Source organism: Lygodium microphyllum, chromosome 5 (assembly GCF_053477565.2).
Source record: "Lygodium microphyllum isolate KBCC chromosome 5, Lygodium_microphyllum_v1.1.10, whole genome shotgun sequence".
Lineage (NCBI taxonomy): Eukaryota > Viridiplantae > Streptophyta > Polypodiopsida > Schizaeales > Lygodiaceae > Lygodium > Lygodium microphyllum.
In genome coordinates this window covers 33,917,210-33,932,834 of record NC_141139.1, presented here as the reverse complement: position 1 = coordinate 33,932,834, position 15,625 = coordinate 33,917,210, and the positions used below count along the sequence as shown (strand labels likewise).

Genomic DNA, 15,625 nt, shown 5'->3' with positions numbered 1-15,625 from the left:
GAGAGAGAGAGAGAGAGAGAGAGAGAGAGAGAGAGAGAGAGCAAGGGCGCATGGATGTGGATCGAGACTACATGTTTTGGGGTGCCTTGTATGGCATTCTTAAAAGAGTTATAGTAGCATTAGGATTATTGATTAACTTCTTATATTAGGTATTGACTTTTAATAAATAAAATATATATAACAAATGAAAAATCACCAAACTACAAGATGGGCTAAGAGCCCCTCTATGCAAGTTTATCGACTTGTGGTGGAGGGCAACTTACCTACAACACACACGTGACACACATAGGTTAGTTGGATAGGACACCAAAGACTATTTGCCCCACATGAGGAAAGAGAAAGACCAAACTAACACGAGAGAGAGAGAGAGCTTCCCCTTGTTTACGAAAAAAAAGAGAGCTTCCCCTTGAAACCCCAATGGTATTCCACCATGTCATCCCAAGCATACATACGTAGTATGTTCCAAGTATATATACGTAGTATATTCGAGTACACCCACTTTTACTCTCACTAGTTTGAGAGCAGCTGAGTTGCATGTCCACACGCCCATTGAGTAGACGTCCATACTGCTCTTATAAAATTGCGAGGGACTGCACTCGTCATGGAAGTTTGTCCCAACGAGAAAACGAGAACAAACAAAGAAAAATAGAAGGCAATCGACGAGCTATGGAGCTTGCAATCAGGAGTAGCGCTTCGTGCGAGGGCAGCGTGAGGATAAAGCTCTGCTTCGAGGACCGCAGCATTCTCAGACCTAACCAGCTGGACGATGGCTTGCTAGCCTCCTGGCTCGTGGTGCGCCCCCACGTGCACACCATCGCTGAGCTTGCAGGCGACATCGTCCTCACTTTCAACCTCTCCAAGTCCTGCCCTCACGGTATCTTGCTTCGTGTACGTCTCTCATCCTCCCGCAGAGGTAGCCTTGACACGCTACGTTCTGTAGCTCACGTGTTTGTAACTACATGTTTTATAACTGCATGATACATTGCTTGTTTCGGCATTACATTAAGTTAATATGTGTTGATTTTGGCCCTTAGATTCAATCTAAACAAGTAACTTTGTCCAGCTCTGTACTAAATCAAATTCTTATTGATTTATGGCTATAACAACTTCAATCTAGACAAGTACCTATCTTTTGACGAGTCATTGTCTAGGTCTCAAGTTTTCTAGGTGGGCTTTGACAAGTCATTGATCGTCTAGCTTATGTGTAGAATAAACCAGGCACATGATCCGTTATTTAGCACTTGCAAACTTGTCTTAATGTTAAGACGTATGCATATTGGTAGTTGAAGGACATGCCAAGGACTATGAAGCATATGGACTAATGATTAAGAAGCTCAGTTATAGTCAGATGATTGCATTAGTTGGATGGTGTCGCTAGGCTTGAGCTTGCCATGCGCTACAAACTGGTGTTGGTTAGATTTACATTGTAGCCTATTGGAAAAACTTAGAATAGTGTTGTAGTCAACAAAGATGTGCTTCTTGGATTTTTTTTTTTGGGGCAGGGGCGGTCCAACTTGCCCCTTTTTTGTGCTGACACATAAGCATTAGCATCACATATATAGATGCAAAAGTGATCAATTGAGGTCCAATACTTGATGTAGCACTTTAGTTAATGATTTAAACTGCAAGCTATCATCTCTTTCTCTCTAGCCTGCCCCTCTTCTATGCTGACATATAAGCATAAGCATCACAAATGTAGATGCAAAAGTGATCAATTGAGGTCTAATACTTGATGTAGCATTGTAGTTAATGATATGAACTGCAAGTTATTATCTCTTTCTCTCCACTGTAGGTTGGATTTGATAAGATCCCTTGATTGCCCATAAAAGGGGCAAAGATTCGGAGAAATGCATGTCACCTATGCCATGAATTGGTAGATTTGGGTGGATAGAGAGCAACCAAATCAATGTGCCAAGTTGCTATCACCATCTAAAATGTTATGGATGGTTTGTTGGATAGCATGGAAAAGAGTGATGGACAAGACCAATGCTAGAGCTCCAAATGTCCTTGCTTGATTCAGATTGAAACTCACAACCAATACATAGACATGGAGAAAAACATGACCACTAACACCCTCCTATATCATGCTCTCAATGAGGAGCACAATGCATCTCGCCAGTTAAGTAGTGTTAGCATGTATTTTGTCAATTAGTCATTTCTTGGTTGTGAGCTTTGTTAAGAGTGTGAGTAGACATAGGAGCTCTGACTGTTTCAGCCCATTATTTCTGTGTGCATTAAACATTTCTTTTTCAATGAGTCTAGGGAGTCTTTGCGTTCATAGAGGGTCGTGTCTTAGCCCTTGCATTTCTTTTGCAGTGATTAGTGGGAGGGCAGCCAACATGTTTTAGCGGGCAGCTGATCATATGTTCATGCCACTATTGCCACTCATTTATGACAGGTTGGCCAGCTGTCTTTTGGTCAATTGCAACAAATTTTTGGTCGGTAGGATTTGTTCATTCAGATTTGGTATTGGCTTTCTTCCTACAGGTTCGTGATACTCCATCTTCAACACTCCTTCGTCTCTAGTATTGTTGTTGTTGTCAGCCTGATCCGGTGGCCTCATTGACACATTGGGCTGCATGCAAGGATTGATCGGTCCACCATTTTATTCAGCCTTCCATTCAGATGGAGTGCAAATTTATCACTTTTTTCTCCTCTCTTGCTGTCTCTCTCTTCTCTTTCCTCTCCATGTTCATGTTTCTCTTCCATTGCACACTCTCATGGTATCATTGCCTCAGTGAGAACATGGAGGATTCTACAAGAGGGGACTACATCTAGATTGCTGTTTGGAGCAGATTTGTTGTAAAGAATGCGAGCTTGCTACTGTTTTTGGGCTATCCATAAAGCATACGTGACATCTACAACTTCTTTTTGCAAGGTATGGCTGTTGTTCCCTATGTTTAGGCATCTTGATATCAAAACATAAATTTTCAAGTGCGATTGTAGGTCTCTTTTAGAGATGGAATACCACTGGTTCAATGCGTTTGATGACTCAGACGAGGAGTCTATCTGTTCTTCAAAAGATAGGCATTCGAACCACGAAGAATGACACAAAGAAAGAAGATCATAGCATCGTTCTTAAAGGGAATACCACTCGAAGAGATCAAAGTAGCTTTCTCCTCTACCCGCTTGTTTACATGTCTCACATAAGGCTTGTCCTTTTGGCCCATGTATTGTCATGAATCATGATGGCACCTTCTGTACAGGTGTATATTCTCCCTTCATTACCTAAAGAAGATTGCCTTGATGGGTCAAACTACTCTCTTTGGTCATGCAAAGTGAAGTGCATTCTTGACACCTTTGATTTTTGGGCTTTTGTCACCACTCCAATTCCTCATCTCGAGGAGGATTGCGCCATTGGTTCTATAATGGACCAAACAACTCTATGGGATCGGCTCAATTCTCGAGCTAGGTCTTTTCTCTTTATGGGCTTTCAAGATTCAATTCTTATTCATGTATGCATGTTGTAGACTGCAATGGAAGTGTGGATGAAGCTCTGTTCTCTTTATCATCAGAAGACCTTTGCTCATGGTATCACCCTAGAGAAGAAACTCGAGATGCTCTTAGTTGATGACTCTCCTTCTATGAAGGACTATATCAACAGGATGGAGCACATACAAGATGAGCTTGTATCCCTCGGTTGGGAAATATCTTCAAAGGACATGGCGATGGTTCTTCTTACCCAGTTGCCATCCCCAAAATATGATGTTTTCTATACCAATTTGCTTACCTCTAAGGTACGTGAGATTCTTATTTGGAAAGAGCTAGCTCCACTTGTCTTTGAGCATGATGAGCGAGATTATATTACACATTATTCATTGTGCAGTGTCCACTATCTTTGAGTTACTCTTTACCTCAATGTTCTTCCATTATCACTTGGAGTTTAATTGTATGCTTGTATATATCTTTAGTGCTCTAGTAATTCTCTACATTGTATTAGAGCTAGGTACTCTTTGAAGAAACCTAGGTCTTGATCTAAAAGCTCTATATCTAAGACAAATAACTTTTAAGGGAAAATTGCCCATACTCATCCTTACTGCTTTAGTCTCCTAAACAACCTTTGCTGAGAACTGAGTAGAAGTTGGCCTTTCTAGCCTTAGAGATCCGCTGCGTTTGGTTTCGAGCTTGCTGCCGTACTGTTTATATATCATTCTACTACATCGACAATGTGTTTTGTCATCCTTAGCTCTAGTCTATCGACGACTCCTCAGCTTCTACCTCAGTATGGTGGTTGTTGCACTCAGGATACGTTCTCTAAAACTCTATGACACTTTCTCAGCTTGCTTCCATGACAGTCATTAGTCTTTGGATTGCTTTGCCTTTGAGCATTGTGTACATCCAGTTGCAGTTATTTCATGGTAATAGGCTAAGGATCTTGAGGATGTAGTGGATGTCAAAGGAAAAAGTTGTGATAAGTTATGTCAATTGGATTTTGCTGGTCCGTTGGTGTCAATTTTAACCCTAGAATAGTTGTTTGGCTTATAAGTGTCAGTGGTGACACTAGGTACTATCATTAATTAAGTAATTAATGCCAGTCTAAGGGTCAATAGAGGTTAGGGACCACTCTAGGTTGCAAATGGCCTAGTCAATTTAACTATGGATTGGCATATTTAATTTTGGGCAAGGTCAAAAGGGTTGAAATTAATAATCAAAATTATTTAATTTTGAAAATTAATCCAATGGCCACATAATGTTGGAAAATGGGTTTAGAAGGTTGTCACTTGGCACAAATACCCATGCAAGTGAGAAAAACGTTTTTGGGATTGGTGCAAGTTGTTTTTGTTCATTCAGCTTGGCAAAGAGAGAAGGAGAGCTCCTGATCATTTTTCAGGCCTGAATTCAGCCATTGGAGACATGAGACAACAGCCAGGAGGCTAGAGAGAGCAGGTGATGATAGTTTGGACCTCTCCAGGCAGAAGGCGATAGCCTTGGGGCTGATCCAAGTAGTGCAACAGCCTATTTAGGGGCTTCTCTGTGTGAGTAATTTATGGAATTTCTCTTTCTATAGCTCTTTTACTCCTCTCAGTAAATTTTAGCGTTTCTCGGCCTCTCTTAGAAGCACTTAGCCATATTTGGTGGACAACAGGGAGGATTTTGTTGTAAACTCTAAATTTCTACATAATTTAGGGTTTAACAACTACCTCAGAATCCATGCCAATTAGGAGAAGGCATGGTACATTGAAATCAACACCTACCATTTGTGATATTGACAAGGATTTTAGATGCCAGACCATCCATTGTAAATTTGGGGTAGCATTTGGCAAGTTGGGGTTCGATTAGAGCAAGTCTTGGGTGAAATTCAAGGGGCAAATTGCCCAACTTGTTTGCTGATTGTTGGAATAGCAAAGGGCTTTTGGATTAGCCAAGGAGATTGTGGAATCTTAGTTTGTCATCAATTCATTGGTAATTGAAGTTAAAGAAATATCGAAAGGGGCACTAGTTTTGGGGTCAATAGGGTGTCCAATGTCCAAGATTATTTGTTGATTGTTGTAATGAAGCTCTTGATTAGGGAACTACCACCCTCTCCAAGAAGGAAGGTTGGTTTCATGGTTCCATTGCTGGGAAACCACTCAATCCTTTGATTTGGTGGGCTCAAGACACTTAATTGCAAGCCAAAGCTTTGGGCTAGTGCTGATTTTTATTCTCAGCTGAGAAATTATAGCAGTAAGTCTTTATACAGTGAGATGGAATCAATCATTGATGATGTCTCTTAGTATAGACACTCACATGGGGAAGAAGGAAATGCAATGCCCGATCTTAGACAAGGCTCAAATCATGGACAACAAGCTGAAAATGTTGCTGTTGGGTAAGATGCAGGACCTTCAATGCATAATGAGGCTGATGACCAACAAAGTGAAGAGGAATCTGATGATCAGTTCAAGAATTGGATGAGAACCGTAGCAAATCTCTTTGCTGAATTGGCAAAGGATCCTTAGTTCACTCGATTTTTGAATATTTCGAAAAAGGACAAGGGCAAGAAGAAGAAGTCATCTTCTACACCTTTGGCATAACAAGGTGCACTGAAGGTAATGCCAAAGCCTTTACTTGAAGCTCCCAAGGATGCTAATGAAGGAGAATAGTTAGTATCTATAGGGCAAGGAATGCAAGTGCAATGCCATGATGGAAGTGCCAATCCAATGGATTTTGGACAGCCGGGTATACTTGCTATGATTGGGCAGCCAAGAAACTTAAGTGGTAGCACAAATTTTCATGCTATGGTTGAACAGAAATTGAATACGGGAATGTGTGGCACAAATCCCTATGGTATGTAGCAGCCAATGCATGGTACGCAAGGCCAAATATATTTGGGTATGATTGAAAATGTGTAAAACCCTATATATGATAGCATTGGCTTGATACCCGGGGCACAAAGTAGCAGGTTTGGTGATGTGTTTGTAAATTACTGAATGTTTATGGGGCTCAAGGAATGAGTGCTGGTCATACAAATGCTTTGTGTGGTATTGGTTTTGATGTAAATTCAATAGATGCTCCGTTTTTGCAGCAACTACTATATGACAACTTGACACCCAAAGGGGTAGCAAAAGACAATGATGAGGGTGGAAAAGTAGTGAAGTTTGAGTCCTTCAGTGTGGTAGACAAGATAGGCTGAAAGCTTTGACTTTCATTCAGCACTTTGATGCAGACTATTAAGGGGGAAACTTCACCAAATCCTCAAAGATGCGAAAGGTTGCTAGTTTTTGGAAGGGGAATGCATTACGGTTGTGGTTCACTCTTTTGATACAAGGTAGAGTACCGTGAACATAGGTACAATTCAAGCAAATGTTTGCATCGAATTAGTTGATAAGTACCTTTGAGGTGGACATTGTGACAACTTGGAATAGGCTTGATGCTAAGGAATGCAAGAATTTGGAGCAATACAATAAGAAGTTTTGGGATGCATTGTTGCTTGTCACTTCTTATCGCCCCGTACCCCTTCATGAGTAAGTGGAAAAATATATTTGTGGGCTGCCTAAAGAAATAAGGGATTTTTGCATTAAATCCACTCTGTAGCATGTCTTAGCTCATAGAGACTGTTGCTATAGCTGATGCCTTGTTGCATGGGAAGGATTCAGGCTTCCTAGAGAGTGAAGAGAAGCTGATAAAAAGTTGTTGAAGGTTGAGAAATGGGTTAGATCTAAAAATCAGCCTAAAAAGACGCCAAAACAACAAAGAAAGGGCTTGAAAATATTGGCACAATGTAGGGAATTGATGGTTGCAAATAAATGCTTTATTTGTGAATAGGAGGGTCACATTGCAAGGGATTGTCCCAATAGGCAACAAGCTGGAAAATCAGAAAATTAGGGAGATCTTAAGAAAACCAGTGGGATTGGTGCTTGATGTTGTTAGTGATTAGCCCAATGATGATGCTATTGAGTTGTGTAGAGCATGGGCAAAATTAGAGATTAACATGCATTGATATTCTTTGATAATGGTGCATGAGCTAACTTAATTTCTGTTGATATGGTAGCCCGTTTAGGCATTAGAGAGGATGAGATGGGACCCGTGGGGAAAGTTGGAATGGCTTGTAAGGGTCACGCAAAGCCTGTTACACTACTCATTGAAAAGCTTTGGTTGTGTAGACAAGAATGTGTGGATAGTGAAGAGTTCTTTATTGCTCCATTTGAGGGTTTTGATGTATTGCTTGGTATGCCATGGTATCACTGTATGCATGCCACGATTGATTCACGTGTAAAAGAGATTACTATTTAGCATAAGAAAAAGATATTCACACTTGATGTAAAAGTGAAAGGGAAATTTGGCCTTGTTATATTTGCAGCTATCATTTGTAAAGCAATGAAAGATCATCTTTCAACATACTTGGTTTTTACTAAGGATAGAAATAATAGTGAGAATGCTAGGAATATATCTAAGTTAGAGAAGGATTGCATGTAATTATTGAAAATATATGTTGATTGCTTCTCTTAGTCATTTCAAGGGTAGCTAACGCTTGAAAGGCTTGAAGGTCATGCATAGATCTTATTTATAGTAGTAGCCCATCTAATAAGCCACCTTACATAGTTAGTGCAGCCCAGTACGAGGAGATTATGAGTTAGGTAAATGAGCCCTTAGAAAAAGGGTTGATTTAACCTAACTTATCTCTTTTTTATTCTCTAGTGCTTTTGGTGTAGAAAAAGGATGATTCATGGTGTATGTGTATTGACTATTATTCTTTGAGTATGATCACGATAAAGAATCAATTTTTGATCCCTCCGGTCGATGATGTTATGGATAGATTGCAGGGGGCAGTCATATCCAACCGCATAGATTTGAAAAGTGGTTATCATTAGAGATGTATTAGAACGCAGGATGTGTTTGAGGCAGCTTTCAGGATATCTTTTGGATTATATGAGTTTCTTGCTATATATGCCTTTTGGACTTATGAACGCTCTTGCCACTTTCAATCCGAGAATAAGGTAGAGCATAGAAAGCACTTGGACATTGTGCTCAATGAATTGTATAAGTATAGATTGGTTATCAATGGCAAGAAAAATGAGCTCTTTTTACATGGGATCGACTTTTTAGGGCATATTGTATCAGCCAATGGTATTCCTATAGACTTTGCAAAGGTTGAGGTAATACGATTATGGCCACCTTTGAAAAATGTGCATAAGATCTGTACAAAAAACGGTATCATTTAGATGGATAATAGTGGAAATTTCAGCATTTGAAAAATTGAAGGATAAGATGACTTTAGATTCTATGCTTGTATTGCTCGATTTATGGAAGTTATTCGTGGTTCAGTGTGATGAATGTGGTAACATCATTGGGGCTGTTCTTATGCAAGATGGTCGAGTTGTGGCTTATGAGAGTTGAATTCTCTATGGTGTAGAGAATAATTTGTAAGTCTATGAGAAAGAGCTATTGGCCGTAATTCATGCACTATGTGGAAATATTATTTGTTGGGGGATGATTTTATAGTGCAGACAGACCATTAAACTTTGAGATACTTTTTAACGTAGAAAAAGTTGTCAGAGAAACATATGAGGTGGACAAATTTTCTCTCCGTGTTTCATTTTCATATTTTACATATTGATGGTAAATGAATGTTATAGCTAATGCATTGTCACATAAGCCATAAATTTCAGCCATCAGTATGGTTCATCACATTGAGTTGGATGCCATGAAAGAGCAATATGTTGCTGATACAGACTTTGCCAATGTTTATGATCAACTTTTCAATAACTAGAGACATGAGCACTTTGTGCTTAGAGGTAGATTTCTGATGATGCATGGGCGACTGTGTGTCACAAAGCAGTTGATGCGTAGAGTTATCATTGAATGTCATGCTTCTCCATGTGTAAGACACAGAGGTATCGATGCTACAGTCAAGGCAGTGGAGTATTTCTTTTATTGGCTAGCTTTGAGGCATGATATAGAGCAATTTGTTATGACATGTATCTATCATATGTCAGAAAGTAAAACACGATAGGCAAAAAATACAGACGGGGCTTGTTGCAATCCTTGCCTATTCTAGATAGATCTTGACAAAGCATTGCGATGGATTTTATTTTTGAGCTTTCCAGGATATCTATAGGGAACGATGGAATATGAACTATCATTTGTAAGTTTAGCAAACATGCCCATTTCATTTTGGTAAGGAAGAAAATAAATAAAGGTTGATCATATGGGACTATTGTTTTTGCAGTACATCTTTAAGTGTCATGGTATGTCAGAGTTGAGTGTTAAAGATTGAGACCCTTAAATGACTAGTTTAGTTTGGAAGGGATTATTTGAGAATATAGATATCACGTTGAAATTCTCATCCTTCTTTCATCCACAGACAAATGGTCGGTCTAAGGAAGAAAATTTCACAGTGTTGAATCTTTTGAGGTGCTATGTTTCAAACCACAAGACATAGTGGGAGTAGTATTTGCCATTGGTTGAGTTTGCTTACAATAACATAGTGCATAGCTCCACTAGCAAAGCTCCATTCGAGGTGGTTGAGGGTGGCAAGAAGATACCATCTATCTAGTAGACTAAGGATAAAATCTTTAAGACTAATCATTATGTGGAAAACTTGGATGCAACCTATGCAAAGATACACTTCAAAGATCACAGAAAAATCAAAACAAGGCGATTGATTGCCATAGATGTGCTTTGTAGTTTGCAAAGAGCGATTATATATTGCTGCACTTTGAAAAGGCAAGGCTGAAAAAGATGAAAGGAAGAGAGAGATTGTATTCAAAGCTAAGTACAAGATACTATGGGTTTTTCTAAGTGTTGGAGAAGATCAGCGATGTGGCATATCAGCTGAAATTACCTCTGCATTGGCAGACACACAATGCCTTTTATGCCAATTTGTTGAGGCCTTTTTGTGGTGATGTGCTAGAGGATATATCTGCTGAAATTCAGCCTAAGATTGAGGAGTTGGATGAGATCTTGTTATCTAAGTAGGTCTTGGCTCATAAGGAAAGAAAGGTTAGAGGTAAAGTTTCCAAGAGATACTTAGTGAAGTTTTAGAATTATTCACCAATGGATGCAAAATGGATGGAAGAGGATGACTTGGCAAACCATTCTTAATTATTGTAGCTTTACCTAGATGCCTTTTAGTTAGAGCGGACTTCAGTTTGGGCTCAGTCAGGTTTAGTAGAGCAAGGGTGTGAAGTATTGCTTGATGCTTGAGGTGGAGGTAGCACATCCTCTCCTCCAGTTGTGGACAACTCTCATATGTACTGGATCTTGGGTGTATTAAGCATGCATCCAAGGTATTGTGCTAACAGTATGTTTGCCATGAGGTTACTACTTAGTGTACTAGTCACTATGAGATGTATGCAGATGAGTATGGTTGTTACCATGGCTTTGAGACTATACTTTTGCATTGGTTTGGGATTGGTTTATGATAAGTTTGGCATGAACTTTTGCCTCAATTTTGGGATCAAATTTTGATGAGTTTCAGCTTAGTTTTTGATCAGTTTGAGAACCATTTATGGTCACTTGTGGGATCAGTTTCGCATCAAGTTTTGAATCAGTTGTTGGTCAATTTTTGCAATTAGTTTGTGATAAGCAAGTGATCAGTCTATGATCAATTTATGCTTAGTTTTCAATGGTTTATAGTTGGTTTCATAGACAATAGCATGTTAGTAAATGCCATTGATAGTTTCAGCTATGGTTAATACTAAGATTATGCTTTACTATGGTTGTGAAGTTAGAATAGTTGAGAAACATAAGCTTTCAGATTTATGTCATGTATATGCTGGTTGGAGATTTTCAGCAAGGTTTGGACATGTAGCATGGTTAGAGAACAGTGGTTAATGTTGTGACTTTGATGCCTTATGGAAATTTTAGTTCAATATGCTTTTCCTTTGGCACAATGCAATGCAATCGAGGTTGATTGCAGGGATTTCAAGGGGGAGGTCTGTCACATGACATGAAATTTTGAGATACTTTAATCTTGCTGATAACATTTGATTAAGTTATTAATCAAACATGCAAGGTTATTTAGCACATGTGTTGCACATGGCAGTTATTTCATGGTGACAGGCCAAGTATCTCGAGGATGGAGTGGATATCAAAGGCAAAAGTTGTGATAAGTTATGCCAATTGGATTTTGGTGGTCAGTTGGTGTTACTTTTGACCCTAGGATAGATCTTTGGCAAATAAGTGTTTGTGGTGACACTAGGGACTAGCATTAATTAAGTAATTAATTCCAGTGCAAGGGTTAATGGAGGTCAGGACCACTCTAGGTTGCAAATGGTCTAGCCAATTTGACTATGGACGGGCACATTTAATTTTGGCTAGGGTCAAAAGGGTTGAAAGTAAATTTTAGAATTATTTAATTCTAAAAATTAATTTAATGATTGGATAATGTTGGAAAATGAGTTTAGAAGTTGCCACTTGGCATAAATAGCTATGTGATTGAGAAAAGCGTTTTTGGGGTTGGAGGAAATGTTTTCATTCATTCAGCTTGGAAAAGAGAGAGAGGGAGATTTGCGGATCAGATTTCAGGCTTGATTTTAGCCATTGCAGGCAAGAGACAACAACCAAGAGGCTAGGGAGAGCAGGTGACAGCATTAATGAGTCTTCCAGCTGCTGGTGACAGCAGCAGTTTGGGCCTCTCTAGGCAGCAGGCGACAACGTCGAGGCTGATCCAAGCAGGGTAGCAGCCTATTTTGGGGCTTCTCCACGAAGAATTTCTGGAATTTCTCTCTCTATAGCTCTTTCACTCCTCTCAGCAAGTCTCAACGTTTTCTAGCCATTCTCAGAAGTACTCACCCATATTTGGTGGATTGCAAGGAGAATTCTGTTGTAAACCCTAAAATTTTGTAGAAATTAGGGTTTAGTAGCCACCTCGGGACCCATCCCAACAAAAGGCATGGTACATTGAAATCAGCACCTGCGATTTGTGATATTGACAAGGATTTTAGATGTTAGCCCATCCATTGTAAATTTGGGGCAGCATTTGGTTAGCTAGGATCCACAAGTCTTGGGTGAAATTCAAGGGGCAAATTGCCCAATTTTTTTGTGGTTGTTGGAACAGTAAAGGGCTTTTGGATTAGCTAAGGAGATTGTGGAATCTCGGCTTGTAATTAGTCCATTGGCAATTGAAGTTAAGAAATATCAAAAGGGGTGCCAGTTTTGGGGTCAACAGGGTGTCCAATGTCCAATATTGTTAAGGTAAATTGTGCATTTCAATTGTTGTTTTTTTACTGATTGCTGTATTTAAGTGCTTGACTAGGGAATTACCACCCTCTCCAAGAAGGAAGGCTGGTTTCAGTCCACATGACTTTTACTTCATATGGTATTGCCTGTATGTGTCCGATGCATGGGCAAATTCTCCTAGGTGATAGCTCTTTGGTCCCAATCAAAGGCAAATGTGATATACACTTGATTCTGGATGGGTAAGGTGCATATCAGAGGTGCCTAGGTTTAGGGTATTATCTACTTTTAGTGAGCAAGATCAATGCTCTTGGTTTGACGATAGTGTTTGATAAAGACTCCTTTCAAGTTCTTGATGGAGTGTCTCAACAGGTTCTTTTTGTATGACATGAGGAGAATGGAGTCTATAAGATGTGGTTTTCATTTGCCTTTTCTTCTCTTCTTCTTTCTTGTCAAACTCGGATTGAGCTATGACATGCTTTGTTTGGCCATCTTAACTACGAGTACCTTTGGAAGGTAGCTCGTGGTCAGCTAGTGCAAAGATTGCTAGAGATTGGGGCGAGCCACTCGTGATGCATATCTTGCATTGGGGGCAATTCATAGGGCAAGCAACATAGAGATGCTATTCCTAGCAAGGCTTCACAATGGGCTATGGAGCCCTTGGAGCTTGTTTCAACGGACTTATGTGGATTGATGAGGACGGAGTCCCTTAAGGGGAGTTTGTATTTTATGCCAATTGATGATGATTTTAGCAGGATGACTTGGGTGTATTACTTGGAGTTGAAGTTAGAAGCATTATCACACTTTAAGGATTTGTTGATCTTTGAGGAGAACAGGTACGATAGGAAACTCAAGGCCTTGCTTTCCGATAAGGGAGGGGAGTTTGTCTCCCATTAGCTAACTTGGTTTTGTGTAGATTGTGGCATTCATCAGGAGTTTGCCAACATGAATATCCCTCGGGAGAATAGCATATTGGAGTGGAAGAATTACAACGTGATTGAGGTGGCGCGGACCGAGATGGAACATTGGTAGACACCTTAGTGTCTATGGGCCAAAGCAATGGCCACCGCCATTCACATCCTTAATTGATCCCCTACATCGGCTGTGATTGTGGTAGGATATCTTTTAAGACTTACTTTCATCAAAAGCCAGATGTTTCTTATTTCAAGGTGTTCGGATGTGATGCATATGTTCACATTCTAAAGAAAGAGGGATACATTTGAGTTGGCCTCCAAAAGATAAGTGTTCATGGGTTATAACTCACAGTTCGAAGGATACAAGCTTTATGATCTTGATTTATGGAGGTATACACGAGTCGAGATGCTCGGTTTGTAGAGTTTCCAGCTGCAGAGACCTACTTTAGTGCCTTTGGAGCCCCTATCTATTGAGGCTCCACTCTTAGTGGAGAAGATTGCTTCACCATTGGATTTACTTGTTGAGCTAGCACTAGTGGATATTCTAGAGACTTCGGCATAGGCAGAGCGGTGAGGGGAGTATTGGCCTCCTCCTTGTTGGGCTCGTGTGATACACTTCGTGATTCAAGGATTGAGGGAGTTCCTAAGAAGTGGTAGATGTAGGATGGCCTGTGGTACTCTTGGAGGAACCAGGTACATTTCACTGAGCTTGTTTGAGGTACATTTCACTGAGCTTGTTTGTACTAACTACTATGTGATGACTTGTGCCATGTAGGATAGGAAGCCCATCTCTGAGCAGAAGGCTTTATAGTCACACCATTGGAAGAAGGTTATGGAGCATGAGTTGGATGCTATTGAGCGAAATGGCACTTGGGATTTTGTGCCTCGGCTTGCTCATAGGCAAAAGGCTTCACATAGCGGCTAGGGGTGGATTTCCATGATACCTTTGCACCTATAGCTTGGATGGCTACCATTAGGGTGGTTCTTGCCTTACCAAGTGATAGGAGATGGCCAATTTATTAGCTTGATGTGAAGTTTGCCTTTCTTAATGGTGACTTGAAGGAGGAAATCTATATTGAGTAGCCTCCTGGCTTTTCCTCATTCGATGGATAGGTGTACATGTTGAAGAACGCCCTTTATGGCCTCGAACATACTCCACATGCTTGGAATGAGAAGATGGACTCATTCCTCCAATGGAAGTTAGTGTATTGACGTTCCTCTTTCGATCGCCAATTGTATGTCCACACCTCAGCTAGAGGGCAGATGTTGTTCATGCTTATGTGGATGATCTCATCGTGATAGGTGACCATGCTCAAAAGGTCAAGTAAGTTGTATGTCCACACCTCAGCTAGAGGGCACACATTGTTTATGCTTATGTGGATGATCTCATCATGACAGGTGACCATGCCCAGAAGGTCAAGCAAACAAAGGAGGTGCTACATGAGATGTTCGAGATGACGGATATGGGCCTTCTCTATTTCTTTTTAGGTATGAGATTTGACAGACTCCGAGGGGGGTTTTCATCTCCCAACGGTGGTATGTGCAGGAGCTTTTGACTATATTTGAGATGGAGGGATGCAAGGCTATTTCTACTCCTATGGATTTGAACTAGAAGGCTATGGTCCATGGAGATTCATGAGTGGTGGATGCTACCCGCTATAGGTAGCTGATTGGGTTGTTGATATGGCTCCTTAACACTTGGATGGATTTGTGCTTTCCTGTAGGTTTGTTTATTGGGTTCATGGGTGAACCCAAGGTGGTCCATTGGCAAGCTGCTATGAGGATCTTGTGGTTCTTGGTATTCATTATCCAGGAGGTACTGGCAATTTGACTTTGGTTCTTACTGATTGGACGGATTCGGATTGGGCCGGAGATGTTAACTCAACGTAGGTCAACAACAAGGTATTGCTTTACTTTGGATGCACATGTTATCGTGTGGAGAAATAAGAAGCAGTCCACAATTGCCCTTTCTTTTACAGAGGTAGAGTATATAGTGGCGTCTTCTACCACATGTGAGATTGTGGCTTCAGAGGTTACTAGGAGAGCTTGGCTGCCCATAGACAGTTCTTACGACACTTCATTGCGACAATGAGAGTTGCATTGATTTGGGACAA

At 40.3% G+C, this 15,625-nt stretch overlaps 1 protein-coding gene across 4 annotated transcripts in view; it reads left to right on the top strand.

The window, feature by feature from the left end:
- The first annotated feature begins 521 nt into the window (after window positions 1-521).
- LOC148035670 (sphere organelles protein-like protein) overlaps window positions 522-15,625 on the top strand; it is a 157,127-nt gene continuing 142,023 nt past the window's right edge. Inside the window, exons 1-3 of one of the 4 annotated variants that reach the window (XM_087677678.1) lie at window positions 523-888; window positions 2,317-2,398; window positions 2,488-2,878. In XM_087677678.1, coding sequence (XP_087533804.1) covers window positions 2,810-2,878 — 69 coding nt within the window. In that variant the 5' untranslated portion in view covers window positions 523-888; window positions 2,317-2,398; window positions 2,488-2,809. Of the gene's footprint in view, window positions 889-2,316; window positions 2,399-2,487; window positions 2,879-15,625 lie in introns of all 4 variants that reach the window. The other 3 variants (XM_087677679.1, XM_087677676.1, XM_087677675.1) reach the window with 3 other exon arrangements.